This window comes from Debaryomyces fabryi, assembly GCF_001447935.2.
Source record: "Debaryomyces fabryi strain CBS 789 chromosome Unknown contig00003, whole genome shotgun sequence".
NCBI lineage: Eukaryota > Fungi > Ascomycota > Pichiomycetes > Serinales > Debaryomycetaceae > Debaryomyces > Debaryomyces fabryi.
Genome location: NW_015385429.1, coordinates 88235 through 116221, shown reverse-complemented (window position 1 = coordinate 116221; position 27987 = coordinate 88235). Strand labels below are relative to the sequence as shown.

Sequence of the window (27987 nt, the reverse complement as noted above, 5' to 3'; positions counted from 1 at the left end):
AATTATCAATCGCTAAGAAAATAATCCGATACGAGAATTCTATTGGCTGATATTCGGATTAATACTCAAGCCGCATATTTTTTGGATGCACAATGATGCGCACATATAGTGGGGGAAAATAGTTTTTCCTTTTGATTGGTTTACGGCTGTTGAGAAGTGGAAAAAATTTACGTAAAGAAATTATCAGAGCATAAATTATTGTTTGACATGCATAAAAAATAGATTGAGTGGAGAAATAACTGGAGTACGTTGAAACCCAATACTAAAAAGAAATGCATCCTGCACAAGCAAAAGGATTTATGATCCTACAATAGATTAGGTTCTACAATTGTGTTTTGTTGAATGGAGGAGCGTGGAATAGTATAAATAGTAAAGAGGTTACCGTTTAGAAAGCTGACTTCTTTTAATTAGTTATACAAAGATGAGTCTTTTAGAAAAACTGTCTGACGGTTTTGATTCGTTAAATGAGAAAGATGTTAAGATTGATGAATACAAGAAGGTGGATGCCTCTGAGTTAGGTGAAAACTTCAACTATGACCAGGAGTTTGAAGAGTTAGAGAAAATGTCTATCGAAGCCAAGGCCAACAGGACTTTCCTTCAAAAGTTAACCAGTTTTGAATTCGAATTGCATTTCAAGAATAAGAGGAATATGGTTTACTTATTGGGTGGTTTTAGTGCTGCTGCTGGGTTATTATCGGGTGTTGACCAATCGATTATCTCAGGTGCAAGTATTGGAATGAGAGAAGATTTGAAATTACTCCCTGACCAGCAATCGCTTGTTTCGAGTTTGATGCCTTTAGGTGCTATGATGGGAAGTATAATGATGACCCCATTAAACGAATATTTTGGTAGAAAAGCTTCAATTATTATATCCTGTATTTGGTATACTCTTGGGGCTGGTTTATGTGCTGGTTCACGTTCTTATGGTATGATGTACGCAGGTAGATTTTTGCTTGGTATTGGTGTGGGTATTGAAGGTGGTTGTGTGGGTATCTACATTTCCGAATCTGTTCCTGCTGAAGTCCGTGGTAATCTTGTTTCGTTATATCAATTCAACATCGCCCTTGGTGAAGTGTTGGGATATGCTATTGCGGCTATTTTCTTCGAAGTTCATGGGGGTTGGAGATACATGGTTGGTTCTTCCTTGGTCTTTTCAACAGCCTTATTGGTCGGTATGCTCTTTTTACCTGAATCTCCTCGTTATTTAGTTCATAAGAATAGAATAGGTGAAGCTTATGACGTTTGGAAGAGATTAAGAGATATCAACATACAAAAGAACAAACTTGAATTTTTGGACATGAAGCAAGCTGCTTATCAAGAACAGGAAGCTAAGGCAACAGAGAGTAAGGCAAGATTATGGACTGATTTATTCAGAATCCCAAGAAATCGCCGTGCATTAGTCTATGCTGTTATCATGGTTGGATTAGGTCAATTGACAGGGGTTAACGCTGTCATGTATTATATGTCTACTTTGATGGGTAAGATTGGTTTTGACGAAAAGAACTCTGTTTTCATGTCATTAGTTGGTGGTGGCGCTTTATTAATCGGTGCTATTCCAGCCATCTTATGGATGGACAGATTTGGTCGTCGTGTTTGGGCCATGAATATTGTTGGTTTCTTCATCGGTTTAGTTTTAGTTGGTGTTGGTTACAAGATTCCAATTGAGACTAATCAAAATGCAGCAATGGGTGTCTATTTGACCGGTATTGTTCTTTATATGGGTTTCTTCGGATCTTACGCTTGTTTGACATGGGTTTTACCATCAGAGTCGTTTGATTTGAGAACCAGATCAATTGGTATGACCATCTGTTCCACATTCTTATATTTGTGGTCATTTATTGTTACATTCAATTTCGATAGAATGCAAAATGCTATGACCTACACAGGTTTAACCTTAGGTTTCTATGGTGGTCTTGCATTCGTTGGTTTCTTCTACCAAATCTTATTTATGCCAGAAACCAAAGATAAGACTTTAGAAGAAATCGATGATATTTTCTCGAAGCCTACAAGAGTCATTGTCAAGGAGAACGTTGTAGGTATGAAGAGATTCTGGGGAATTAGCTAGGTGCTCGGTATTGTATTGTACGTCTAATATTTATATTATTATAATTGCATAAAAATTTATATTTAAACCATATTGTATATCGGCATTAATTCGATAGATCCATGAAAGTTCTGGTTATATTTGGATGTTGAGAGGTGTAGAGATGTTGGAAGGTCTTATATTGACTGTATTAGCGTCTTTTTATATGTGAAGCTAACCCTATGAATATGTAGATTCCGGGTAATTGTGTTTAAAAATCGCTCTCAAAAATAGTTGACGATAAAGAACTTTTTTAAAATTATGGTTTTATCTTCTTCTTACTATTGATCTAGACGTATATATACAATAATATACAATATTTAGTATTCTTGTCGTGGTTTTGTAGATTAGCGAATATTCGCTGGGACTTTATCTCCATATATATGACGTGAATAGATATATGTGGTAAACGAATCCCAAACAAAGAAATTTGAGATGAATTTTTCTTAATTGAAAGTTCTTCTTGAATTGAAGTGTCTGCAGAAGAGTCATTGCAATTTTCTACGTAATGAGTATCTTTTGATGATATTTTACATATATTTTAATGAATGTCTTTGATGTTTATTAAAATTAGTGATAAATGCTAAAACATAGCTTAGCTTTGAATGAAATGTTTCATTTTTGATCCAACAGATCCGTAACTACCAGGGACCTTTTTATGTGGGTTTGGAATTAGACACCTAGATGAAAAATCGCAATAATTACATTTCGATAGGTCTTGAACAGGGACAGGAGGTCTGGAACCGTTCCAAAATGTAGAGGCACTTGCAGTAACTTCGTCTACTTCATCTGAATTATAAGTATAGTAGTTTGTGTGAAAACATTGATTGTTCTTAACATTATGATACTCGATAGACAATGAATCGCTCAAAAAAGGCTTACACAAATGAAATAACTGTGAAGATCTTGCAGCAAAATATCTCAATGTTAACGGAATCTTCCAAGTTTTTAAGATTTCAGAGTTTAAGATCCCCTCAAGATCGAAACCATCCTTGTCTGATGATTTTACTTGAGAAATAAAATCTTCTTTAGTTGATCCGTTGAGAAGTCGAGCAAAGTTGTAATTAGACCTTTTATTTAAGTATTCCTCTTCAACAAATTTATCGAAGGGTTCAAATCCAATAGCTTCTCCATTAGCCAATTTAACATAATCTTTATATATAATATTATGATTTGCTTTCAAAAGCGATAATGCGGTCTTTATTGATATTGGTTTATCGACGTCTAGCTTTCTTCTCTTAGCATTCTCAAGTAGCATTTCGTAACCGATTTCCATGCTATCGAATTCCCCCGCCAAAACCCCAAACATTTTTCTATAATAGCTAGCCTGTAGTTTTGCAGCTTGAAGGACAGACTCTTGTTGAGGGAGTCTATTCCAAGACCGGGTTTTAACGTCGGTTACCCCTAACATATATGTATCGGAATATTCATTGATAATAGGAGCAACATCCACGAGAAATTGAGATAAGTCAATCAACTGACGCTTGTTTTGGGACAGGTATGTAAATTCGACGTGATCTTGTATATCCTTGAACATAGAATAATCAGTTTTATCATTTGGATTGAACAACTTTAAGTAATCCACAACTCCACTTACTAAAACATGATTCAGTTGATTCTGTTGGAAATCAAGCAATTTAGATGTGAATCGTGAAGTGTTAAAGTCTAGGTAGCCATGTACCAATACTTCTCTCGCTTCCGAAGTAGTAGCAAGAGCGAATAATCGGCTAATTATCTTACCCATCCATTCATTAGCCATCGATGATTCAGCTACAGCTCCGCATAATAGTTCTGTAATATCAGTTAGATCTTCTTTTGCCTGCAATATATCATCTGGCTCCGTTAGAGTTTTCATATGATTTCTGAAACTTTCAAGCATCGTTTCAACAAAAGTATCCGTTATCCTTTCCATATCTTCAACCTCAATCAACTTGTGAGTTTCTAATTCGAGTTTGAGATGTGCTTCAGTTCCTAGCTTCATTTCTTTAGTTTCTTCTTTAACAGGAGATCCTGAGAATATGGTATAAAAGTCTCTTAATTCACACCATTGAAATGTGAGGAGCTTGGTAACAGATAATCTTGGTATATTTATGTAAGAGCTGTCACTATTATACTTTGAATGAAATTCAAAAGGTGTTTCTTTTATAAACCTAGGTTTCATTAATGGTAAGGATTCTCCCTCGTCAATATGAAAAGTTGTTAATAGATTTCTAATCTTAGACAAATTAGGCTTTTGATATGTATTGGAAATTTCAGCACCCGAGCTTAATGGCAATATAAAATTATCAATGATGGACTCTTCATTCTCATCTGTATACTGTATGACTTTTAGTTTGTCATCTAGAGGGAAATCTGTATTATTGATATCATTACTGATGGGTAAATTCAAATTATATTGTTTTGTATTGATTTCTGAGACTCTAAGCGCAGTCATATTGGAGAAGGATCTTTTAAAATAGTTCCACATGGGAACATTGTCTTGCTTTATCATTATATCATGGTGGTTGGTTATACTAAATAACTCACACTCATAACAACGCTTTCAGAGTTCCATGATATCAACTACGCGTGCGAAATTTTAAAGAATATATAGAAAGCCTACGATTATATAAAAGTGTTCTTTATTAACTATCTAATGTATACCTCTCTTTAACTTGAGTGAATCTCGTTTCTTTTCACTCAATCCAAATTGACTTGGAACATGAATGGAATCTTTCTTTGGGTTGGACGATATTGCAGAGTTAGAAGGGGCATCTCCGTCTTTACTTGATTCTACCGGTATATTTGGGAAGCCATTACTTTGATTGAAATACCCAAACTCCTCAGATGGGGTTGTAGCAGACATAAATGGAGAGTCTAAGGTATCACCATCACAACCGTTTAAGGAATTCAATGCTTGGAAATTAGCGTTGTCAGTATTTATGGTTAAAGGTCCTGGGAATGAGTTTCCACTACGGGATGCGGACCTTGACCTCGATCCGGAAAAGTTGAAGTAGTCTAATTCATTTGAATTAGTTCCACCATTGTTATTGTGGACAATTTGAATATTTTGATTTGGAATTGTGCTTGAGCTAGAAATGGTCGAACCACTAGAAACAGAACTCTTGTTAGAATTTGGAGGGGTTTGATAACCCATCATCATGGAATTAAAACCATTGTTGGGTGTCGTGGCATTATTTGATGAGGTTGGCGTATTACCGGCTGATCTAGTTATAAATGATTGAGGTACATAGTCTTGCATAGATTGTAAAGATTCAGAACTCACATTCATCGAGTCGTTTTGCATAGGAGCATTGTTGTCATTTTGCTGCCTTATATTGTTTATGTTTCCCACATGCAACCAGTTGGTTCCGTTGCAGGAGTTATTTCTTGTCAACGATTGCTTCCTTAAGTTTAACGAGGATGATCTCGACCTCATCAAGTTATTGTTGCTTGAGCTGTTAGAATTATAGTTGGAGATATTCAAGTCGGTTAACGACAAATTTGAAATCGATGTTTGCCTGATATTATTGTTGTATGGAGCGCCATTACTTCCACTGACAGTAATCGATACTGTCGTAGAATTTGGCAATTTATTTATGTTATTATCCCTTGAGTTTTGATATGCGCATAATTCTATTAATCTCTTTCGTATCAACTGCAAGAAAATCGGCTGGTATGCGTTGTTTTTCAAGTAGTCATTGGTAATGATCGATTGTTGATCGAATGCCGGCAGATTATTTGACGCGGTATGCATTATTAAACTGCTCATGGTCTCGTTGGCAACCTTACTCACTAGTCCACTGGGAGGTGTTGTTCCCAGGAACGGCGTTGTCGTAGGTAATGACAAGATATGAGAATACACCGACATGACCAACTGGTCGAAGTTGCTAGTGAAGTTTAACGTGTACTGTTGTGTCGTCTTCGATGTTCCCAGCGTTGGTTCATCAATATCAGTCAAAACATCGTCTGATTCATTGTAGTGTGGATGACTATAGATACTCTCTTGTCTTGGAGGTGCCTGAAAGTAGTTAGCCTGCTGATTGCAATCGAGCGGCGTTTTCAATGTCTGGTCCAAAGGTGTGAACGGTCCGTCCGGAATAATATTGCCCAAGGACTTGTTTAACTTCAACGAGAGGTTCTGTTTCTTATTAATCATTTTCTGAACCTTTCTGGTTATTAATTAAACAAATACCTGAAATTTCGATTTTTGGGTACTAATTATGGAGTACTAATGATTTTTCGTAGATTAAGGTACGCTATCTAGGAGGAAACGCAGCTCTTCAATTATATAAAATATCTTTTCTAGTCGGCTATTAGTCAACTTTCTTCGAAACAAGAATTATGATGTGTTTTATTTCGTCTGAACAGGAGGAAGAATGTAAGAAGAAACTATATTGATATCTCGACTTTATTTAAGCTTTTATTAAGAATCCTTACTTCTGCAAAAAACGCGCTTCTAATAATTCCCGATTAAGTTAAATTTTTTTTCACTTCACTTTTCTAGAAGCAATTATCGATCTAATACTAGATCTATTGTACTATATTTAAGCGACTTAAGAAGAGTTAGATAATGTTGGGTAAGCATATGGAGTTAGAATGGGACCTAATGTAGCGTGATCAATTTAGTCTTGAGTATCTGATCATTTTTTCTATTACAGGCTACAACAGAGCACGATTGTTACTCAGCCGGAATGAATGGATCGTGGAATTAATTGTTCCTGAGTCCAACATGCATTAATTGCTGTTTTTGTGCATTATGTTACAAAGGGATATGTATTTATACATTATATAGATCTTATGTAGGTATAATGTCTCTGGAAATCACAAGAACGAGGTGGAAGTATGCGAAAATGAAGAATACTTTATTGGGGGAGTCTTTGTGCGTATTGTTTTGACACATTAGAGGCTCAAATCTGCATAGCGAGCAAGTATATGGTATTAATATGCGAGACATGGATATGATCAGACGCTATTAAATGGAGGAAACTATAACATCAATTTATTATCACCTCCTATTCCGTCATCGTTAACAAGGAGACCGTTGTGGTTGGTGTCATGTTCGTTTTCAAGATCACTATCATGATCGTGGGTTTCAGCGTTTTCACTTTGTTGGTTATGCTTTTGGAAGTAGGCAAAGTACAGCTCTAAGTCATCTTCGAGTAAGTTTTTATCATACTTGAGGTTATATGGTAATACTTTTAACAACTCCACAGGAGGCGTTATGGTGTTTTCTTCGTCTTCTTGTTCGAGATTGAGAAGTATGTGATCATGTTTGTTGACGTTGTTAATATGTTGTAGAATTTGCTGCCTTTTAGACTTCGGTATTGGATGTAATCTCTCGTTATTCTGTAATGAAATGAGCTGAGGTTCTAAGCTCGTGCCCAAGAACTTCAAGTCATGTCCAAGCTTTAGGTCCTTTTCTGCTAAATAATCCAACCACGATAATTGGTCTTGCTTCGAAATCTCTTCTTCATTTTCCTCGTTTGGTAAATCACTAGATACTGTAGTTTTGAAATGATTATAAAATTCTTGCTTTTCACGTAATTTCCGCCTCTTCTTATCCTGATCAGTCTCTGCAGAGTCATCAATCTTCCGTTTATCAATTAAGTTTTTAATATATTCTCTAGGAATCTCTGATAGCTTTTGACTAGTTGTAAATGAATCACTATATTTTAACCAATTAATAAATGAGTCGATTGACTTGGTGTTGTATTCCTTATGTACATTCGAATCTTTGTCTCTGTGATTATGATGCTTAGGTATATCGTATGCGTCTAGGTAGTTTTCAAAACTGGATGGCTTTATAAATCCAATGTCTAGCATTGCTTGTGTTACATCTTGGATCCCAATATCATTGCAGTTAACTCTTTGATTGGAAAATTTCAATGTTCTAGATAATAATAATTTGAAATATTGTATGTAGATATCCGTCAAAATATTCAAAATCGACGGTTTGCATTTGTCAAATCCTGAAGATTTCAATATTTGAGCTATAGATATTCTTAGCAATGCAAAGTGAAAGGATTCATCCATTATTAATGCTAAGTAGGGTATGAGTTGCTTGTTAGTATATGGATATGCTTTTTCATCAACTAAATATATTGCGACATTTGAACCGACATTTCACAGGTCTTAAGAGAAGTGAAGATATATACTGGATAGTTAATTACTAAATTATGAACAGTATAAGCTATATATGCTCCTATGTGTATCTCTAGACATGATATTAGATGTAGAAAACTACGAAGAGATAACTTGAGCTAATTGTACTAGCAAATTTACAAATTCGAAAGAGCTTATGGAAGAAGACTCAACTTACATAGTATTATCAAGAAAAACTCGACATGTATAAACGAAACGTGTATTACAAGACAATCCAGGTCAAACTAAGACTAGCTCGTTCTATAATTGAACATTACTACTTAACAACATTTTTGATAATTAAATTGGGCGTAATTAGATACGACATTTATAAACCCTGTTGTAATCTTTCACCAAGTTTCTTTGAAGCAAATGAAAGGGCATTGAATAAACCTTTTTCGGATAAATCAATCTTATTAGGTAATTCATTTGAAAAATTGGATGACGAAGGTGCGTTAGTTACTCTACTCACAATAATTGCTGGATCAATTTCTAAAATGATACCATCGTCAATCGCTTCATCAATACATAAACTGACCAAATCATAATGCTCTAAGATAGTAGATTTGTCTAAGGTGTTTTCTAACAAAATGTTAAGGGCTTCGTTTAAGTTGGTGTTTAATGAATAAAGTAAGGATTCATTCTCAGATAAAGTACCAACCAAAACCAAGATTATATCATTAGTTTGTTTGTAAGTGATTAAGTGGTTGTCATATAATACGATATCTTGGTGAGTCTTATTTATTTTTTCGAAAAGTGACTTTTCAAATTGTAATTGTTGTGCTTGTGTTTGATATTGATTCGCTTCATTAGCATTGTAATATTTGGCATATAAACGTGATCCTTCATTATCTAGTATTAAGCATGCCGAAATAGTATATAAAGATATATTTAATGACATCGTATATCTTGTTGTAATCCTTTAAAGTGCCCGCTAATTACTCTTACCTGTAGATTAATAAACAGCGTGGTGATTTTTTATTGAACATAGCTCAAAGTACATACTGCATATAAACAAACATATACAAAACTTATACCTACATCTATTATTATAAAGGTCAATATTATATTATTAAGTTTTCAATTAGGATTATAAATATAGAAGTGAACTAAGCACCAACAAATTTAAAAACAAATTCATGAATAAACCTGTGAATAGGATTGTTTTCATAAAATGTTTCATTGACACCGGCGAGTTGGAAATCATTAAATTCTTCCTGGGAAGCAATTCTTTTGAAACCAAGAACAAAATTAACTATTAAACCAACAGTTAATCCTAGACCAACAACCAATGGACCAATTACGTTATCTAAGTGCTTGCCTGATCTTTGGATAATAATATCATGCCTGCGCATGAAAATGTAGTAACCCCAGGCACCTGAAAACAAGGTTAATGCGAAATAAATGTATGCTAAAAGTTCAGATAATTGGAACGAATTAGATTTGTTTGCAGATGAATAAATGATGAAAGTTAATGATGATAACAAAGTAGTCATATGCAACCATCTATTGAATGTACGCTCATTAGCTAACCAGACTTTTGGTTCAATCTTTAATGGACCAGCATTTTTAATGTATGACTCGGGTTTAGTAACACCGACCGGTAATTCAATTTCTTCATCTTCTGAGTCAACATCGATTAACTTGGCAACATTAAGAGCACTGGGTAATTTAAGCTTTGAGAGAGCACTAGATGGCTCTTCTTCGTAATCATCAGATGATTGACCAAAATCATCATCATTTTGTTGCTCTTCTACTTGTGTTTCTAATTGAGACTTAGATTGACGAGATGGTGATAATGGTTCGATATTAGCATTGATGACTGATCCCGAAAACGATTTTGATCTAGGGGAATATGGGCCACTTGAATTAGATAACATTGTCTTGAATTTAGACAAGTTTTCTTCGTCAGTTTGTTGCTTTAACGATTTTCTTCTAGCATCAATATACGCTTCTTCAGGGTCCACTTTTATATCATTTTCCAACTCATTGTACCACAAAGGAATATTTGCAAGCTTGTCATCTTCTAAGAACAATGATGCAGTACCTTGAATAAACTTTGAAAAGTTTGGAATTTCTTTAACTAAATGAGAGTTAACTAAATCATCGATCCAAACTAATCTCTTACGGTTCTTGGCGGCCTTAACCTTAATTTCCATAACTGAGTAAGGAAACTTTGAAAATTCACCTTTACGCAACAATGAATATGGGTTATGGAAGTTAGAGTCAATGTCAGTTCTATGCCATTTGGAAGGATCTCTGATTGGTCTTTCTTGGTCAAAAGAATCCTCCCTAATAAACATTAAATCTGAATCGATAACTATACGAATTCTATCTTCTCCTGGGATTTGGAATGCAGTTCTCTTGTACACAGTTCTGAGACAAGGTTGCAAGTTATTTTCCTTTATGAAAGATGATAATTTGGAGATGTCGTCAGCAAACTTAGTAATTTCTTCCGATTCTTCTCCTTTTTTGATCATTTTCTTTACCAATTTATCAGCAGAAAAGTTACCAGACATTAAAGAATCAAGATATTTTTCCTTTAAGGTTAATTTTTCATTGACATTATAATCTTGAGAAGATGGATCAAAAACTTTCTTTTCAATACTGATTTTAGGCTTTTCAGACAATTTACCGACCCATTTGAATCTCAAAGAACTTGAGTTGTTATTCTTAACCAATTTATTGTTATACAAATCAAAATTTGGATTATCAAAGTATAAACAGTTAATTGTAGGATCGTTATTTCCATCCTCGTCATCATCGTCTTCGCCCATTAACAAGTCATCTACACTAGCTGCCGTGTTGCCATAAACTAAAACAGGTAAATGACGCAAAATTGTGGTTTTGACTTCCATTAGGTTATCTGGATGCACCCAGAACTTGAACGATTGGAACTCTTGCTGATTGTCATCTGTAAAAGACGATAATTTGGTCAATGTCTCATTAACATTGTAATTATCTCTTAAAAATTGGAATAATGCCGAAACCTTGTACAACAATGGTGAATAGTCTTCACTATGGAACGGCAAGTTCTTCAAACGAACATTTAACAAAGGCTTGACCGAAAACTCAGGATGAATTCTATCATGCTTTTTCACCACTTTAATGAATCCAGTGTAGTTCAATCTCTGGAAATGATCCAATTCCTGTGCCTCAGTTAACGCTTCTTCCAATTTGTTGCTGAACTTATCCACCTCAAACTCTTGAGTTGGATTTTCAGTTTCTGCCTGCAATTTGTCTAAGATTTCACTCAATTCTTCGTACTTGTTAGCTTGAAAAGTGTATACCTTCTCCAAATCAGCATCTAATGCACTGACAAAATTTTGTTCATCTGTATCAGTCCAATTGTTTTTTAAGATTACACCCTCCTTCAAAAGCTTCTTGAGATGGGTATAGTTCATATAATACTGCTTCCATGGTGGATAGATCTCGCTATCCAATTTATTTCCGAACAACATGATGCTCATCAGTATTTTTCTTGGTAAATACTATTGTTTCTGCTTATTTTAAGCGATTCATATATATATATATATATATGTTGAATTCTTTCACTATAGAGCCTTTTTATTAACCACGTGGTATTGAACACTGATGATAAGCGCAAATTTATATACAGAACACTTTTTTTTTTATTGTGTTAATCTTCGGTAAAGCTATTGGATTTATTTATAGAGAAATACGACCCTAATACTTTAGTTGAACATGTTGAAGAAGCATTGATTTTAACTTGAAATTGAAAGTAAATACTTGTATTTTCATTAATGCAAAATCTGAATGTTATTGAATTTAAGCTTATAGATCAAATCTGATTTCCGCATTTACTGTATGTGGAAGCAGTTCTACTGTGAAGCAAAGCTATTCTCTAGTCTATTCTAAAGACATGTTAGAGACAATGTTAATAGAATAATGTCAGATTTCTGGAACAAAACGTGAGCTTGTTGCAAGTAATCGTGTAAAAATCTAGTGGGGACCAAGGCCTTTAGGCCCTGGAATATCATCGCATTCTTGACAGATGACAGGTATCAACGCAATGCCATACACGAGTGCGTGCAGGTTAAAATTAACACAAACAGTATTGAAGTCATAGCTTAGGGTAGGAACAGTAAAAGGCGTAGACAATTAATTCGAGATGATAGAAATAGGTGCCATTGAATGTATGAATAAAGGCATAAAAACAGGTGAGAGTCGAACCCAGGGTTGGAAAAAAAACTTGCAGCATGAGCGTGAATGGGCATACGGTAAATTAGTGCGTCGTCGTACATGGCCCATGTGTAGTAAGTGCATTTCATTGCTTAGGATACCGAGTGGGCACTAGGACTGGCTGTAATTCAGTTGCAGTTTGGGGGATCCTAATATTGGCGGCTTACTGTTGGTTTAAAGATTTGAAAGTTTGCCTTATATGGTAATGTAAACTCAAACTGTTTAAAAGATATTACCAGTGACTCAGCTCACAAGACATCAAAAATATCATGAATAAAAAAAGTTCTCATCAGTAGTATACAAGATGTTTTTGATGTTGATAGGCATATACACCTCTCTACACCATTATTGATTCAATGGATCGAAACATCAACATATGGTCCAAATTTCACCACCAAATATATGGTTTTCGCACTACCTTCTATTTTGTATACTAATTGCACTAACAAGAATGTATGTGAAGTACTGGTGTTGATGTATTTTGGCGTTAATATGGACTTTCGAGATTCGTATTTGGGTGAAACAAATCCGCTCATTGTAAGAAACCGACTGGGGCGGAATGTTTCCAGGAAGGAAAATATAAATACTGTGGATTTAACTAATGGAGAAGCAGAACTTGGACAGGCCGAATCATCTAATAATAATCCTAATAACATAGAGCCCATTAATCCACCACTCGATGTGTCCAATGATAATGTGTCATCTTCTAAAAACTATGAAGAAGTGATATATGATATTGTATCATCTATACTATCTAAAATGTTTCAGTTTTTGACTATTGTTTATGAGACAAGTCAGAAAGTTTACATCAAACATAAGGAAAGAAATGTAAAAGAAAGAAATGACCTGGCAATAGAGGAGAGATCTGGGGATATATATATCGAAGGCCATAATGAAAAGAGTGATACTGAAGAAAGCGTGGTCATAGTTGATGTTAAGAACAAACCATCGAACAACGTATTCGAGCCATTACTACAATTTGAAGAAGAAGAAGAAGAAGAGGCCAATGGAAATGAAACTCAGCAATACGGTACGAGTTTATCAATTGCAAAATATCCTAAATTTAGTTCCAGTAGTTCGTACACGCCGACAGGGTTGAATGGCTATTCTCTGTTTATGACCACGAAACCTGATGTTTCGAACCTAGACATATTAGAACCTACTAAAACAACAGATTATGATTCCTATGTATCTAAGTTTTATCTACCACATGAGCCAGTATCAAAAAATAAATATTCTTTGGTTGATACCCTCATAGATAATTTCTTTATTGATGGCATATCTGACATCTTCAAAGAGAGAAAAGAGAGGCAAAAATTAATTTCAAAAGAAAGAGAAAGCTTAAAAACTAGATTGCTTCCATTATCGAAAGAGGATCAACAATTAGTCACTAAATTTTGGAATCAGCCTCCTGGGTCGGTTGTGACATCTGCATTTCAGATTGAAATTACCACTCGGGATTTGCAAACATTATGTGATGGTCATTGGCTAAATGATAACGTAATAGACTTTTATTTCAACTTAATAACATCTAAGAATCAATCAGTTTTTGGTTGGACTACACATTTTTTTACTACTTTAAAGCTGAAAGGTTATCAAGGTGTCGCACGTTGGTCAAAACGTAAGAAAGTTAATGTAACGGAAAAGGACTTAATATTAGTTCCAATAAATATTATGGGTACACATTGGGCATTAGCTGTTGTGAATAATAAAGAGAAAAGGTTTCAATATTTCGATTCTTTGTCTTCTAATGGTAATCAACAAGCATTACAGATTATTAAAAACTACATGATTCAAGAAGGTAAAAAACATAATTCATCTATAGATTTTGAAAAATACTCGATAATGAAGAATATGCCAAGTCCACAGCAACAAAATGGTTTTGATTGTGGTGTTTTTGCATGCATCTGCGCAAAATATGTTGCTCAGTGGAGGGATTTGACATACAGACAAAAGGACATGAAGCTTATTAGAAGACGAATGGCATATGAAATTATAACTAAAGACTTGTTAGATTAATTTTCAAACTTGCATTGTTATACTTATTATCTGGTTCTCTCCAAGGACTTGATATATATACAAAATATAATGATTTTTACGATTAATTAAACTTGATTCCTAGAAATGAAGAGGAACTGCTCTCATTCAATTTCCCTATCTCCTTTATTTTTTCTTCGTATTTCATAATTGTATCAGTAGCAGCATTAATTTTTGACAGCACATATTCAAGTCTATTTTTCAAATACTTAACATCATTTAATCTGGAAATCTTATTGATTTCGTCTTCTAGTTTCAAGATTTTAGCATTCTCGATGGATATCAAATTAGTATAATAGTCTGTCTCATAAAGTTTATAAATCTTCTTGTCATTAACGAGCTCCTTAAATGCAGCCTTATATAATGGTCTACCAGTAGAAATACGTGATAAAATACCCTTCTCACGAGTAAATGAGATTAAATCATACTTTTCTAAAGCCGACAAAGTTGCCAACGTTTCGCTGGATGACTTGAAAAGCGAAATCTTACTCAACTCATTGTATTCAAATGAATCATTTTCAGATAAGAATTTCATAATTGCCCACACTTGTGCTGTATTCCAATTGTTTTCAGATTCGTTTGCCACTGTATTATTCAAAAAGAAAGTGGTAATCTGCTCAGAAGCCTGATTTACCATTTCAGACAATGCATCATTTGCAGATTCACCTGATTTGATACGCCTGATAAAAGCTTGTAAATCAAGCATTCTACCTCCCAAAGGTTGAATATACTTGTCAAGAGTGTCAGGATTCATTAAACTAGGATCATTCAATTGATTCCAAACATACTGTTTAGCACTTCTTTGGGATGCATCAGATAATGAAATTGTCTTAAAGACTTGGTTAGGTAATGAATCTGTTAAATGCTGAACTGATCCAACGTCGTGTGTAATGAATATTACATGGGACATATTACTTTGTACTAACAGCGATGTCCATTCAGCAAGGAGTTTATATATCAAATCATTGTTTCCATCAGATTTTCTTTGGAAATTATTGATTACAATAATAGGCTTTGCCTCAGGATGTTGCTGTAAGTAGTCTTCTTCTTTAATAATATCTTCTTCGACTGAAACATTTGAGCTCTCGTCCGTATTACTTTCAGCTTTTCTATGACGCCTTTTCTGTTGCTTGAGACTATCATTTTTATAATCCTCATACTCTGAAAGAGCAATATTCCTCAAAGCTTGCGTAGTCAACAGAAACATATTCTTTAATTGAGTTTCCTTAGATTCACTCAAGCCCGATTTCTGACCAGTCATACCCTGGACAGCTAAATCAACAAATTGTGATATGGAGTTAGTCCAGGTGAAGACAGGAAAGTATCCTAATTGTTGCGCAGTAGCTTGAATTAAAGCATTTTCAGATCTTGTTTTTACCAACGAGTCACAGTCAATGTAAAGAACTTTACGTTTTAACTTTTCATCATTATTTAGAGTGTGATCTAACACAAACTCCTCTTTTCCTGAGCCCTTCGGACCTTTTACAATAATAAAAGTATTAATATTTTCATAAATCCATAATCTCAATTGTTTGATCTTTTCAAATCTTTCATTCCACAATATATTGATATTTCCAGAATCCCCAGAAGCATTTTCCTGATTGTGTTTTCCTTCGTAAACTTGATTGAGCTTTTCATCAATATAGTCATAACTATTATTTAACCATTGAACAAATCTACGATAAGGATAATATACAACCCTTACATATTTGTTATCTTTGTATGTTTCCAAGGAATACTTGTGTGTGATATTCTGCTCAATAAACAATTGTCTAATAGGGTCGAAAATAAGGACAGCAAGGGTAGCAAGAAGTGCAATTATTGTTGGGATTGTGATTTTTTGATGATTAACAATAAAATCAACAAGGTAATTTGCACGCTCAATAGGGATATATTGCAAATGTAAAGTAGTCATATTAGAATTTAGACTTATACCCGTAATACAGTTTTTAGCACAAATTGCAGATCTGAGATATTTAAAAATAATCGTTGCAGTAGGATTCGAGCTAGAAACGGGAATAATATCAACAATTAAACCATATCTTCTAAACAAAAGGTACAACTCTTCTTCGGTTAATGGGTCTCCTTCAAATATTACTTTAAGTTTTGGTGATGGGTATCTTCTCAAATCCTCGATCCAAGGTGTACCTTTAACCTGAAAACACGTTGGAAATTGATTCCAAAGTAAACTTTTGAAATAATTAAAAATATTCTTATTATGTTGGACTTCATTCTCTTTTAAATTAGAGACAATCTGATTAATTAGCTCTTTGCATGTAGTTTCTGGCGGAACTTCAAACTTAACAAAAGCCCCCGCATCTCTCTTTAGAGGAACAAATTCCGATATTTTAGTGTTTTCTGGCAAAGGATTACTCTCTGTTGTAGATAAATCTAACACTTTTTGCTTTAAATCATCAGCAGTTGCCCGGTTTTGAATTGGTGATAAGAATTTACGTTTAAGCGATAAACCTGATATTGGCATTGGGTATATATGATCGAAATACAACACGACCTCCAGCTGTTTTTCATAATCTAACACACCTGTTGTTGATGCTGATTTGTCAGTTTCCAATCTATCTGCTTCCTTTTTTAAATCTTCCACATCGGACCCATAATTTCTGATAAACGATCTTTGAAAGCCTGAAATATAACGACCACTCCTCACAGGCGCTATAAATAGTCTTTTAGCTTGTATCCTAATCATATTTAGATCAATTGTCCAAGTATTGATTATCAAACTTAATCTTTTCAGAAAGAGTTGAATACAAAAAGATAAAACACCATCGTTGCTGAGATTGCTTATCGGTCAATCGCACTTTATAGTGTGGCAAGTCATAAACAGCAAAATAACTACTAAATTCAAATTTTTACGTATTTATACAATTATTACAATTATTAGAAGATGTATCAGGCTAATTATAGCTGGCAATAACAATTGCCAGTTCTACTCCCATAGCGTAATTTCTTTTTGGTTACTGAAGAGTAAAAGCCAAATTAGCTGTGAAATCATTTATCTAGGCTTCGCTTTGAATCATTATACCACGGAGGAAAAGGTATAAGGATCTTCGAAGAAGCCAATCATGCATAACTGCAATTTCAGGTAAATATATACATGTCTTGTGAAGTTTAAAATGGCTATACGTTTCAATAGACAAATGCAATCCAAAACAATAGATTAAGAGAATACAACTTAATTATGGGTGGAAACGATATTATATTCGTTTATTAGATTATACACTAATTCTATCAACTATATTAATGTATTTGTTGAATAAAGAAGAAAACGCTTAATGTAAAGACTTATGAATTTTTTTCACAGCGGTGAAGTCGAGTTTAAAGATGCGGGTAACACTCATTATATTACTATACAGTAAATAAATAGGTTGTATATTACATATATATAGGGTTCGAATTCATATCAATCTACAGTAGAAGATGGAATTGTTTCACTGAATCCTTTTAAGAAATCACTTGTCCTTAAAGGTCTGACTTTGGGTGTGTCTTCAGGTTCAGTTTCCTTAGTTAACTTTTTACCGTCTTTGTAGTTATCTCTGATGAATTCTCTCATAGAGTTCAAGGCTGCTTCTCTGCAAAGTTCTTTCAAATCAGAACCACTGAAACTTCTAGTATTCGAAACAATTGCCTCCAAATCAAAATCATCTTCGTCAAGCTTGGAATCTTTCAATATCTTGCTGAGAATTGATCTTCTTTGGGAAGCATCTGGTCTTCCAATAGGGAACTGCTTTGGTAATCTTCTCATAAATGCCTGATCTATATCCTCACGCCTGTTAGTTGCACCCATAACCATGATTCTTCCATTGGACATTAATCCATCCCATAGGGTCATAAACTCAGCTTTAATAATGGAACTCACTTCGTGATCATTAGATGATCTATCTCTCAAAAAAGAGTCAATTTCATCTATGAATACAATACATGGCTGTAATTTATTGGCAAGTGAAAATATAGCATCTACAATCTTGTTTGATTCCCCATACCATTTGTCCATAATGGTAGACATTCTAATCAGGAGGAAAAAAGCGCCACTTTCTTTAGCAATTGCTTTGGCTAACATTGTTTTCCCACAGCCTGGAGGTCCATAAAACAATACACCTTTTGGTGATTGTACCAACGACAGATGTGCAGCAAACAACTCTGGTTCCGTTAAGGGTAATATGACTGCTTCTCTTAATTCATCTATAATATCTTTCAATCCACCTATATCACTAAATGTGACAGATATATCTTCTGGTGTAATTAAACAGCTTAACAAGGACTTCTCATAGTCATTGAAAGTGACGTTTTTCAAATCTGGATTCGTGGCTTGCATCCTTCTTAATATACCTGTCCCTTTCTTCTTAGATTCTCTATTCTTGACTGAACCTTCTCCAAGTGACTCGTTAAGCAAATGATTCATGATATAGTACATAGAGAGACCAGCTCCCGTGAGGAGAAATAAGTCCCCTAGGAACTTAATATCAATTTTGATCTTACCAAAGTCTATTTTAAATCTATTCATTATATACTACTTGCCTCTATGTTCTTCGATAAAGGAAGATAATTCATCTATATATTCTGTTGTGGCCGAGGTGTAAGAAGTCGCAGCTGAAATGTGCACGACTATAGTTAACCTTGAAAAATTATTAAGACGAGATGACTTGATCTACTTGACAGACAATAATAATTGCAAAAGGATTCTCAGATGGCAGTGAATAAGTCAAGGGGAGATGATGAATCTCGAGAAATTAGAATACCTTCTCTGCTTTTGGATCAAATAAAAAGCAAAGAAGATAAGGGAGACTATGCTGATGATGGTTCCAGATATACAAAGTTTGATCATAAGATCGATAATAAGAAGAGGAAAGAAAAACCGATATCTAGAAAAGAGAAGAGGCAAGAGGAAAGAAGATTGAAGAAGCAGAAAAAGAGTAAACTGACATCGAATAAAAAGCCATCAAGTAAACCTAAGACCGAAAAGGTTGGAATGAACCAAGAAGATCCTCTAGCCGCATTGCGTGCATTAAAGGAAGCCAAAAGAGCTCAGAGAAGTCATGAAACAAAGGATCTGACAATTAAGATACTCAAAGAAGAAGATTTGGAGGATGATCAACTAAGCGAAGATAACGATGATTTTGGAGGGTTCAGTGATGATGAGAATATTGATGACTTTATTGATGATAGCATAGATGAAGATGATTTTGATGAAGAAAGCTTCGATGAATCTAATGCATCAGAAGAAGAAGACCCATTAGCGAAGCTTAAGAAATTAAAGGAAATGAAGATGGCAAAAGCGAATAAGACTACTGAAGATCCTATTGCTCAATTGAAAGCTATGAAAGAGAAAAAGGATAAAGCAAAGAAAAGAGAGGACCCAATTGCCCAGTTAAAAGCATTAAAAGAAGAAAAGAAGAAAAAATCAAGCAAGGATAAGGAGTCAAAAAAAGAAAAAGAGGTATCATCTATATCTCCTCACGACCGTGAGTTGATGAAGCGTGATGAAGATGACATGGCATTTTACGCCAAAAAATTAGGATTGAAGAATGGTAAGAATTCTAAATTGCCAAAATTAGGCGAGGATGATACAATCGGTGGCTTATTAGATGGTTTGGATTTAGATTTTATGGATGATGAAGGATCTTTTAGTGATGATGATAATCAAGAAAACTCACACTCTAAAAAAGGGCCAAAACTTCCATTCTCTTCTGATGATGAATTAAGTGAAGGAGATTTTGACGATGATGATGATGATCTTGATGACGACTTAGACGAACTTTCTGATTATGATGATCAAAAACCTCGTGTGAAGGAAAATCCGTATGTTGCACCTGTAGATGACAACAATAAAGACTACGATACTGAAGATGAGGGAGATGGGGCTCCAAAAAAGTATATCCCACCAGCATTACGCCGGAAATTAGCATTGGAATCGAGTGAAACCTCTCCTGAGGTTATGGCTTTGCGCAAATCCATAAAAGGTCCATTGAATAAATTATCCGAAGCAAACATAAGCTCAATCATTAATGAAATTAGTTCCTTGTATTTGTCAAACCCAAGACATCTTGTTAGTGAAAATTTGACTTCTATTGTATTAGAAAGTATATTACAGCAGGGAAGATTATTGGACACTTTTGTTTATTTGCATGCTACCCTCGTGGTTGCGATTTATCGTTTACAAGGAGTTGAATTTGGGGCTCTTTTTATTCAAACTTTAATTGAGAAGTTTGATAATTACTATGGACAGCCTACTAAAGGCAAAGAGATTTCTAATATTGTCTCGCTTTTGTCTGCTGTTTATACTTTTCAATTAGTTTCATCAAAGTTACTTTATGACATAATTAAATTCTTGATTAATGATTTAAACGAAACAAATGCCGAGTTGTTATTAAGAATAATTAGAAATTCTGGTAATCAGATGAGAACTGATGACCCAACGGCTTTAAAAGAAATAGTATTATTGACTAATAAGGTTTCGTCTTCTATGCTGTCAGAGAAGTTGAATACAAGAACTCAATTCTTGTTAGAAACTATTGCTTCCTTAAAAAATAATAAATTGAAAAATACTAATGAAGCTAGTCATCACTTAACTATCACATTGAAGAAGTTTTTGGGTGGTGTTAATAATAATAAATTTAACGATCCAATTCAAGTGACCTTAGAGGATATCCATAATATTGATACCAGAGGTAAATGGTGGTTAGTTGGATCAGCATGGAAGGGACATGACCATATTGAAAACAAAACAGAATCAACTTTCAATGAAGAAGCAGTGAATGATATCTTAGACAATACTGAACCAAACTGGATGGAGTTGGCTAGGTCGCAAAGGATGAACACTGATATCAGAAGAGCAATTTTTATTTCAATTATGTCAGCTAATGATTATGTTGATGCATTGACAAAGTTAGATAAACTAGCATTAAAGAGATCGCAAGAGAGAGAAATCCCAAGAGTATTAATTCATTGTACTGGGGTGGAACCAGCGTGGAATCCTTATTATGGTATTTTGGCCAGCAAGCTCTGTGATAATCATTCAAATAGAAAAACATTTCAATTCATGCTTTGGGATTTAATTAAGGACTTCGAGGGTTCTGATGGTCATGGGTCTGATGACGAAGATGAGGATTTCTTAGGGTTTGATACAAGTGATGAAGATGATGAGTCAAGGTTGAAGAGGATTTCTAATTTGGGAAGATTTTTCGGGTATTTGTTGGCGGAGGGTTCTTTACCATTACATGTATTGAAATCTGTGAATTTTTTAATCGCATCAAACGACACAGTCTTATTTCTAGAATTGGTATTGTTGGTATTTTTAGATCATGTTGGTAAAAAATCTCAAATAAACTCTGTTGGGGCTGGCTTAACAGGTTCAAGGACTGGAAAAACTATGTATGAACAAAAGTATGATGACAAGATTTTAATAGAGAGGCTAATCAAAGCTCAAGAACAGCAAACTTTATTGAGAGGTCTTCAATATTTCTTGCAAGACAAAGTTAAGGCAAGTGATTTTATAAGTGGGAAAAAGCAACGTAAAAGGATCGAATGGGGTGTGGATGCTATGTGTGATATTATAGATGAATTTTTGAAGGCAGGTGATGATCTGTAAATATCGTGTATTATAGTATCGGCATTTATAGAAGTATATATACATTTTGCATTTTAATATGTAATTTTATTCTAATAAAATATGTACAAGGTTATTTACATGGCTATTTACTCTTCCAACTCTAGTATTGCAATACTTTCTACATGCTTAGTTTGTGGAAAGAAGTCAAATCCGATAATATCTTGAATTTTGTATCTAATGTTGTGTTCCGCCTGAATATCATCAAAATCTGCAAGATCTCTAGCCTGTGTAAAAACATTACAACTGACATAAATAATCAATTTTGGCTTAAACTCCAAAAGTTGCTGCATGAATTTTCTGTTTGAACCTTTCCTAGACGGATCAATTATGACTATTGAATCATCACCAATTATTCCAGAATTAACAAAGTCTTTATTAGTGAATATAGCATTTGCATTTCCTTCAATAAACTGTATTTTCTCCGGGACTGAAAGGCCATTCAATTTAGCATTATGGATCGCATGTTCTATTGATAGTTTAGAAACTTCAATTCCAAATACCTTTCCATCTTCTGGGATGTCCTTTGATAAGGAGATTCCAAAGAAACCAGAACCACAGTAGGTATCAACAATATATTTATATGAATTTTGTTTCTTGTTAATTTGGAATCTAATATAGTCTAACACATGTGGCAATATACTGTTATTATTCTGAAAAAATTCTGATGCTGGAAATTGAAAAACAAAATCACCAATCTTTTCAGTTATAATGTTATTGTACTTGGTTAGACAAACACGTTCGTGTTCTCCTGTCAGATGATTAATTCGAATACTATCTCTCAACAATAAAGTTGCTCCTTTCGAAAGTCTCTTTTTAATATTCAGATCCTCTTGTGTTTCTTTTACTTTCGATTGTACATTAGCTCTAACATGAGGTAAAGCCCTGTTTATGGCTGGTGAAGCAATTGGACAGTAGTCCACATCGATTGTCAGTTTGGTGGGATTTACATGGTTGAAACCAATATTAATATTTCCATTCTTATCCTTATTCTTATTGCTAGATATCTCATAATGAGGTGTCAACTTTGTTCGATAAGCATATTGCATTGGTGACTCTATTATATTTCCGAAGTCTTCGTTATAGGTAGAAAATAATTTAGGAAAGAATAATTTATATGCCCTCTGTATTACTGACTTCTTGAATTTAAGCTGTTCCTCATAATTTATCATTTGAAATTGACAGCCTGAACAAGTTGAAAATTTATCACATATCACCAATTCATCTTTACGATTACCGTCACTAGATCTCGAATTCAATACTTTAATTAAATTTGCCTCAGCGTAAAGTTCATAGTGTCTCAAAATCTTGACTTTCACCTTATCTCCAACTATACTTTTCGGCACTTTAACTACAGTATACTTATCGTCAATTAGACTTTTGTCCATGATCTCTGTGGTATAAGCCGATTTTGGAACAATAGCCAAACCATCACCCTCCGAAGTCTGGAATATAATATCTACATCATTTAATTCAACGTTTGGTCTATTCCAAGAGTGAAGGAACGTTTCTATTAAACCATCAATATTTCTGATCGAATCAAATGTTAAATTCAGGCCAGTATATTCATTCAATAGCTCATTAATTTCTAATAGTAATATATTTTCTCTGGATGTCTTATCAGTAGAGTCTCGTTTCGATCTCTTAGGATATTTTTTAATTGTCTTAGGCACCCTATGGCTATTCGAGGTTGGAAATGACCTTTGATTTCCCACTACTTGTACAGCCTGTGAATTGAATGTTTTATTGAATGTACTAAACGAGCGGCCTAAAATACATTGAAATCGAATATTTCCACCAATACGTCGAAATCCTAGCAGCTTTCTCGAAACTAAAGTCATAGCATTCAAGTATGTAATATTAAGTACTTCCACCTATAACAAGTCTCTCATCTTACATTTTAAAATTAAATATTCACGTGATAAAATTGAAATTAATTTTGCAACTTATATTAATAAACTATACACTCATTACATGAAGTTAAGCAACTGAGACACTAGGATTTGCAATAGGTACTTCCTCTTCAGAATAATCTCTCAAATCTAATGTAACTGTTTTAGAGCTATTTTCTCTTTGTTCCCTATATATACCAACTAGAGCATCGGACCTTTCAAACAAGGAACTCTTCAAAGAAATAACAATGAATTGGAAGTTAGGGCCAGCATACTTTTTGATGTAATTAGCAATCTTATTGACATTAGAGTTATCAAGAGCAGCATCCACTTCATCTAGAACAAAGAAAGGAGAAGGCTGGAAGGAGTGAATTGCAAACAACAATGCAAGGGCTGCTATAGTTTTTTCACCACCCGATAATAAATCCATATCTCTAAAACGTTTCATAGGTGGCATAGCATGATACTTTATACCAGCATTATAAGGCTCTTCTTCATCTTCTAAAGTCAAGTAGGCAGATCCACCAAGCGGTGAGGTAGATGACTTAGTCAATTCTTTGTAGATGAAGTCAATTTGACCCGATATGTGGCTAAATGCCTCTGAAAACAATTCGTATCTTTTCTCTTTAATGGCATTGAATTTCTCTACTATCTTGTTTTCTTGTTGTCTGGCTTTGGTAAAATCTTTATCAAAGCTTTTCAATTTCGTTTCAACTTCTTTGAGTCTTTGAACAGCTTTTGCATTAGGCGTTAACTGTTCTATATCTTCGATAATTTGCTCTAATCTAGCTTTTAATTCAGCTTCAATCTTCGAATTAAAAGATTCCTTGAGCTTTTCACTCAACAATGAATAATCAACCTCAATCTCGTAAATATCTTTTATAAGCAGATCAGCATTTTCACTAATTGAGATCGAATCCAAAATCCCATCCTTCAATGGCAAATTAATAGATTCAATCTTACAATTTTTCAAAATGTTGACTCTCTCTATATCCACTTTTAATATAGATTCTTCCATACCTGCAATTTGCTTATTCAAATTTGATAATTCATTATTAAATTCATTAACATTACTTTCTAATGATCTTGAAACTTTAAGCATGGAATTTAACTCAGTCTCAAGGTCATTTTTCTCTGTCTGAAGAACTTGTAATTCAGCTTCGAAGTTGTCTATTCTATCTTCAAAAGTTTCTTTTTCAGACATTACTTCTTCAATATTCTCTTCCAATTCCTTTAGCTGTTGTTTCATCGCAGTCTCTCTGCTTTCTGTTTCGGCTAATTTCTCCTTTTCAAAATTTAATTTATTAGATAAGGTATCGATAGCCTTTAAAAATTGAGTTCTTTCCTTTGCTCTAATTCTAAGAGTAGACCCATGTAAATTTTCATAATCTTCAATACCATTTTCATAGCCATGTCTTTCGCAAAAGTCATGATACACGGTTTCTTGTAATTCCTTAACTTTTAATTCAAGGGCTTCTATCTTTTCATTATTAGTTTTCAATATTTCAGCCTTATTTTGTATACTTGCCTCAAATTCTTTAATGAGGCCTAGTTGGAAGTTAATCTCAGTGCTTCTGTCTTCTATAACCCTTTCAATATTAGCCTTTTGGGTCCTTAATAATGGAAGTTTATCGTCAAGATGACTTATCTCATCACTAACCATATTAATTTCAAGTTCCTTTGGTTTCTCTTCACTAAGTTTCGTTAATCTTTCAGTTAAGTCGTCTTTAATGTTACTGAGGCTATTCCACTCATTCTGATCCCATGATAGAATCTTGTTAGATGTTTGATGCTGCTGGCCACCAGTCATCAAACCCGACTTATGAATGACTGATCCATCTAAAGTAACCATCTTGTTATCCAAATGTTTCCCTGATCCCCACTTTATGCTTCTAGCTACTTCAATATTATCAACTACCAATGTGTCACCAGTAACATACTGTATAGCTTGTTCTAAAGATGAGTCATCATACTCTAAAATATCAATACCTGGTTGTGCTGATGGGTGAACTGATCTCAAGTAATTTAAATTAAGTGAATCATTAACAACAGAATCTAAAGGGATGAATGTGCAAACGCCGCTTCTTCTTTCCTTCAATATTTCAATACACTTATAGGCAATTGACGTTGTTTCAACAATAATAGCGTCAAAGTTTCGGCCCAAAATAGTCAGAAGAGCTGCCTCGTATTTATACTGAGCTGGACGAACTAAATCATATACAATTCCTTTTACGGCTCCTTTAGGGAACAATTTTTTCAACATAGTTACATTTTCTCTTAATTTTCTTTGCTTATTAGATTCTCGTTGCTGGGATGCTAGCTCATCAAGTTTAACTAATATATCACGCAATTTTGAATTTAATTCTAATTCTTGATAATTAAATTGCTCCTTTTTCTTTATAAGGCTATTTTTATACTCAACTTTCTCTGATTTGAGACTAAGTATGTCATTAATTTCACTAGATGTTTCTCCTAGCTTCGTTTTGAGTTCTGATTGTATAATGCTTTCTAAATCAGATATTCTATAATTTGAATTTTGCTTCTGATTACTATAATTAGTGATCATCGAATCGATCGAATCCTTTTCATTCAACAAAAGGCTTAAGTCTTCTTCTAATTGTGAGCCTCCGTTGGCCAAAAATTTGGCTCTTAAGTCATCATATTCTTTTTGGCTCTCTGGAGAAACTGAGGATGAACTAGAAGCAGCCACTTTCTCCTGGAATTCATTAAACATCTTCTTCGCATCTCTTAATTGGTTTTCAATTGATAAAACCTGTTTTTGCTGCTTTTTAACATCATTTTTAAGATCTTTTATTTTATTATTGCTAGCATTAATCTTAGTAACCAATGATTTTTTGTTTGCATTAACAGGAATTAAGTTTCGCTTTTCAGATTCAATATTGCGAACAAAATCAGATACCTTCTTGGTATGACTCTTTACATTCAACAGTTTTTTCGAATAATCTGTCATCATACTTTTGTACGATTTTTCTTCAGTTTTTAACTTCTGCTTTAAAAGGTTTAATTCTTCATTTTTACTTTTCAATTCATCATGTAATTGGAAGTGCTTTTTCTCGTTATGGTATATCTTGTACAAGTTGATCATTTTGATTAAGTTATTCTTATCAATAAGCTTTTTCTCAAATGTTTCTTGTTCTATTAATTGCTCCTTATATTGCTTAGACTCGGAATTCAAGGTCCTCTTCCTCGAAAAGACTACATTTGATGATTCATGTGCTTTCTCCAGCTCATCTTTTAATTTCTCATACTCATGTTGATATTCAATAGCTCCACTAATGGTTTCAATTAATTTTGTCAAATCCTTAGGTGACTGTGATGCTATTTGTTCTACATCACCTTGGAAGACCAAAAAATTTCTGGCCTTGATTAAAATATTTTCATTTTTCAACACCAAGGAGTACTGTAAAGCCGTCACACTCTTATCATTTATCTTATATTCGCTGCTTCCAGTACTGGTTATAATTCTCTTTAAATTCAATATTTCTCCGTTATCCTTCTCGTAAATAGCCATAACAGACGCTCTAGTAGGATCTGGAGATATTTCCTCCAAAGTACTGTCTAACGCATTGACATTAGTACGACGCCCACGATATATTAAGTCTTTCAAATTATGAGATCTTAAATGAGAAGACTTCACACCTAAAACAAACGAAATAGCATCCATCATATTTGATTTACCTGCTCCATTGGGACCTATAATCGATGTGAAAAACGAGGTCCCAAATCCAATAGAAGACGTCCCTCTGTAAGATTTAAAGTTTTCTAGCTCTAAACCAACTAATCTACCCATATTAATACTAGTAGTTATAAAAATTGTTATTTCTGATCTATTTACTTATCATCAATCAATGTTATTACTTTGCTTTACGCGTCACTCTAAGATTTCCCACACGCGCGCAAAAATCTCCCTACATATAATTGATAGATTAAGGATAGTAAGTCTCCACAGTCTACTGGCTATAGTTTACATTAATTTTAAGGAATATCATATAAACATCCAATAATTT

The 27987-nt window shown here is 34.1% G+C and overlaps 12 protein-coding genes across 12 annotated transcripts; 3 read left to right on the top strand and 9 right to left on the bottom strand.

Moving 5' to 3' along the window:
* Positions 1-421: 421 nt before the first annotated feature.
* On the top strand, positions 422-2065 carry AC631_00269 (uncharacterized protein; the record flags this gene model as incomplete). Its single annotated transcript, XM_015609099.1, has 1 exon — positions 422-2065. One exon carries the CDS (start codon positions 422-424, stop codon positions 2063-2065), a length of 1644 nt encoding a protein of 547 aa, XP_015470101.1.
* A 613-nt stretch (positions 2066-2678) lies between these two features.
* DEM1 (Dem1p) lies at positions 2679-4517 on the bottom strand (the record flags this gene model as incomplete). Its single annotated transcript, XM_015609098.1, has 1 exon — positions 2679-4517. One exon carries the CDS (start codon positions 4515-4517, stop codon positions 2679-2681), a length of 1839 nt encoding a protein of 612 aa, XP_015470100.1.
* Positions 4518-4715: 198 nt separating this feature from the next.
* AC631_00267 (uncharacterized protein) lies at positions 4716-6221 on the bottom strand (the record flags this gene model as incomplete). Its single annotated transcript, XM_015609097.1, has 1 exon — positions 4716-6221. The coding sequence occupies one exon, from the start codon at positions 6219-6221 to the stop codon at positions 4716-4718; it is 1506 nt and encodes a 501-aa protein (XP_015470099.1).
* Positions 6222-7051: 830 nt separating this feature from the next.
* AC631_00266 (uncharacterized protein) lies at positions 7052-8098 on the bottom strand (the record flags this gene model as incomplete). Its single annotated transcript, XM_015609096.1, has 1 exon — positions 7052-8098. The coding sequence occupies one exon, from the start codon at positions 8096-8098 to the stop codon at positions 7052-7054; it is 1047 nt and encodes a 348-aa protein (XP_015470098.1).
* A 436-nt stretch (positions 8099-8534) lies between these two features.
* AC631_00265 (coatomer subunit zeta) lies at positions 8535-9107 on the bottom strand (the record flags this gene model as incomplete). Its single annotated transcript, XM_015609095.1, has 1 exon — positions 8535-9107. One exon carries the CDS (start codon positions 9105-9107, stop codon positions 8535-8537), a length of 573 nt encoding a protein of 190 aa, XP_015470097.1.
* Positions 9108-9315: 208 nt separating this feature from the next.
* Positions 9316-11667, bottom strand: VTC3 (vacuolar transporter chaperone; the record flags this gene model as incomplete). The annotated part of the gene is made up of 1 exon (XM_015609094.1): positions 9316-11667. One exon carries the CDS (start codon positions 11665-11667, stop codon positions 9316-9318), a length of 2352 nt encoding a protein of 783 aa, XP_015470096.1.
* A 1234-nt stretch (positions 11668-12901) lies between these two features.
* Positions 12902-14428, top strand: ULP2 (SUMO protease; the record flags this gene model as incomplete). Its single annotated transcript, XM_015609093.1, has 1 exon — positions 12902-14428. The coding sequence occupies one exon, from the start codon at positions 12902-12904 to the stop codon at positions 14426-14428; it is 1527 nt and encodes a 508-aa protein (XP_015470095.1).
* Positions 14429-14510: 82 nt separating this feature from the next.
* On the bottom strand, positions 14511-17150 carry AC631_00262 (Mitochondrial escape protein 2; the record flags this gene model as incomplete). Its single annotated transcript, XM_015609092.1, has 1 exon — positions 14511-17150. One exon carries the CDS (start codon positions 17148-17150, stop codon positions 14511-14513), a length of 2640 nt encoding a protein of 879 aa, XP_015470094.1.
* A 714-nt stretch (positions 17151-17864) lies between these two features.
* AC631_00261 (uncharacterized protein) lies at positions 17865-18863 on the bottom strand (the record flags this gene model as incomplete). The annotated part of the gene is made up of 1 exon (XM_015609091.1): positions 17865-18863. The coding sequence occupies one exon, from the start codon at positions 18861-18863 to the stop codon at positions 17865-17867; it is 999 nt and encodes a 332-aa protein (XP_015470093.1).
* Positions 18864-19148: 285 nt separating this feature from the next.
* Positions 19149-22049, top strand: SGD1 (Sgd1p; the record flags this gene model as incomplete). Its single annotated transcript, XM_015609090.1, has 1 exon — positions 19149-22049. The coding sequence occupies one exon, from the start codon at positions 19149-19151 to the stop codon at positions 22047-22049; it is 2901 nt and encodes a 966-aa protein (XP_015470092.1).
* A 107-nt stretch (positions 22050-22156) lies between these two features.
* Positions 22157-23908, bottom strand: AC631_00259 (uncharacterized protein; the record flags this gene model as incomplete). Its single annotated transcript, XM_015609089.1, has 1 exon — positions 22157-23908. One exon carries the CDS (start codon positions 23906-23908, stop codon positions 22157-22159), a length of 1752 nt encoding a protein of 583 aa, XP_015470091.1.
* A 139-nt stretch (positions 23909-24047) lies between these two features.
* Positions 24048-27770, bottom strand: SMC1 (cohesin subunit; the record flags this gene model as incomplete). The annotated part of the gene is made up of 1 exon (XM_015609088.1): positions 24048-27770. One exon carries the CDS (start codon positions 27768-27770, stop codon positions 24048-24050), a length of 3723 nt encoding a protein of 1240 aa, XP_015470090.1.
* Between the last annotated feature and the right edge of the window lie 217 nt (positions 27771-27987).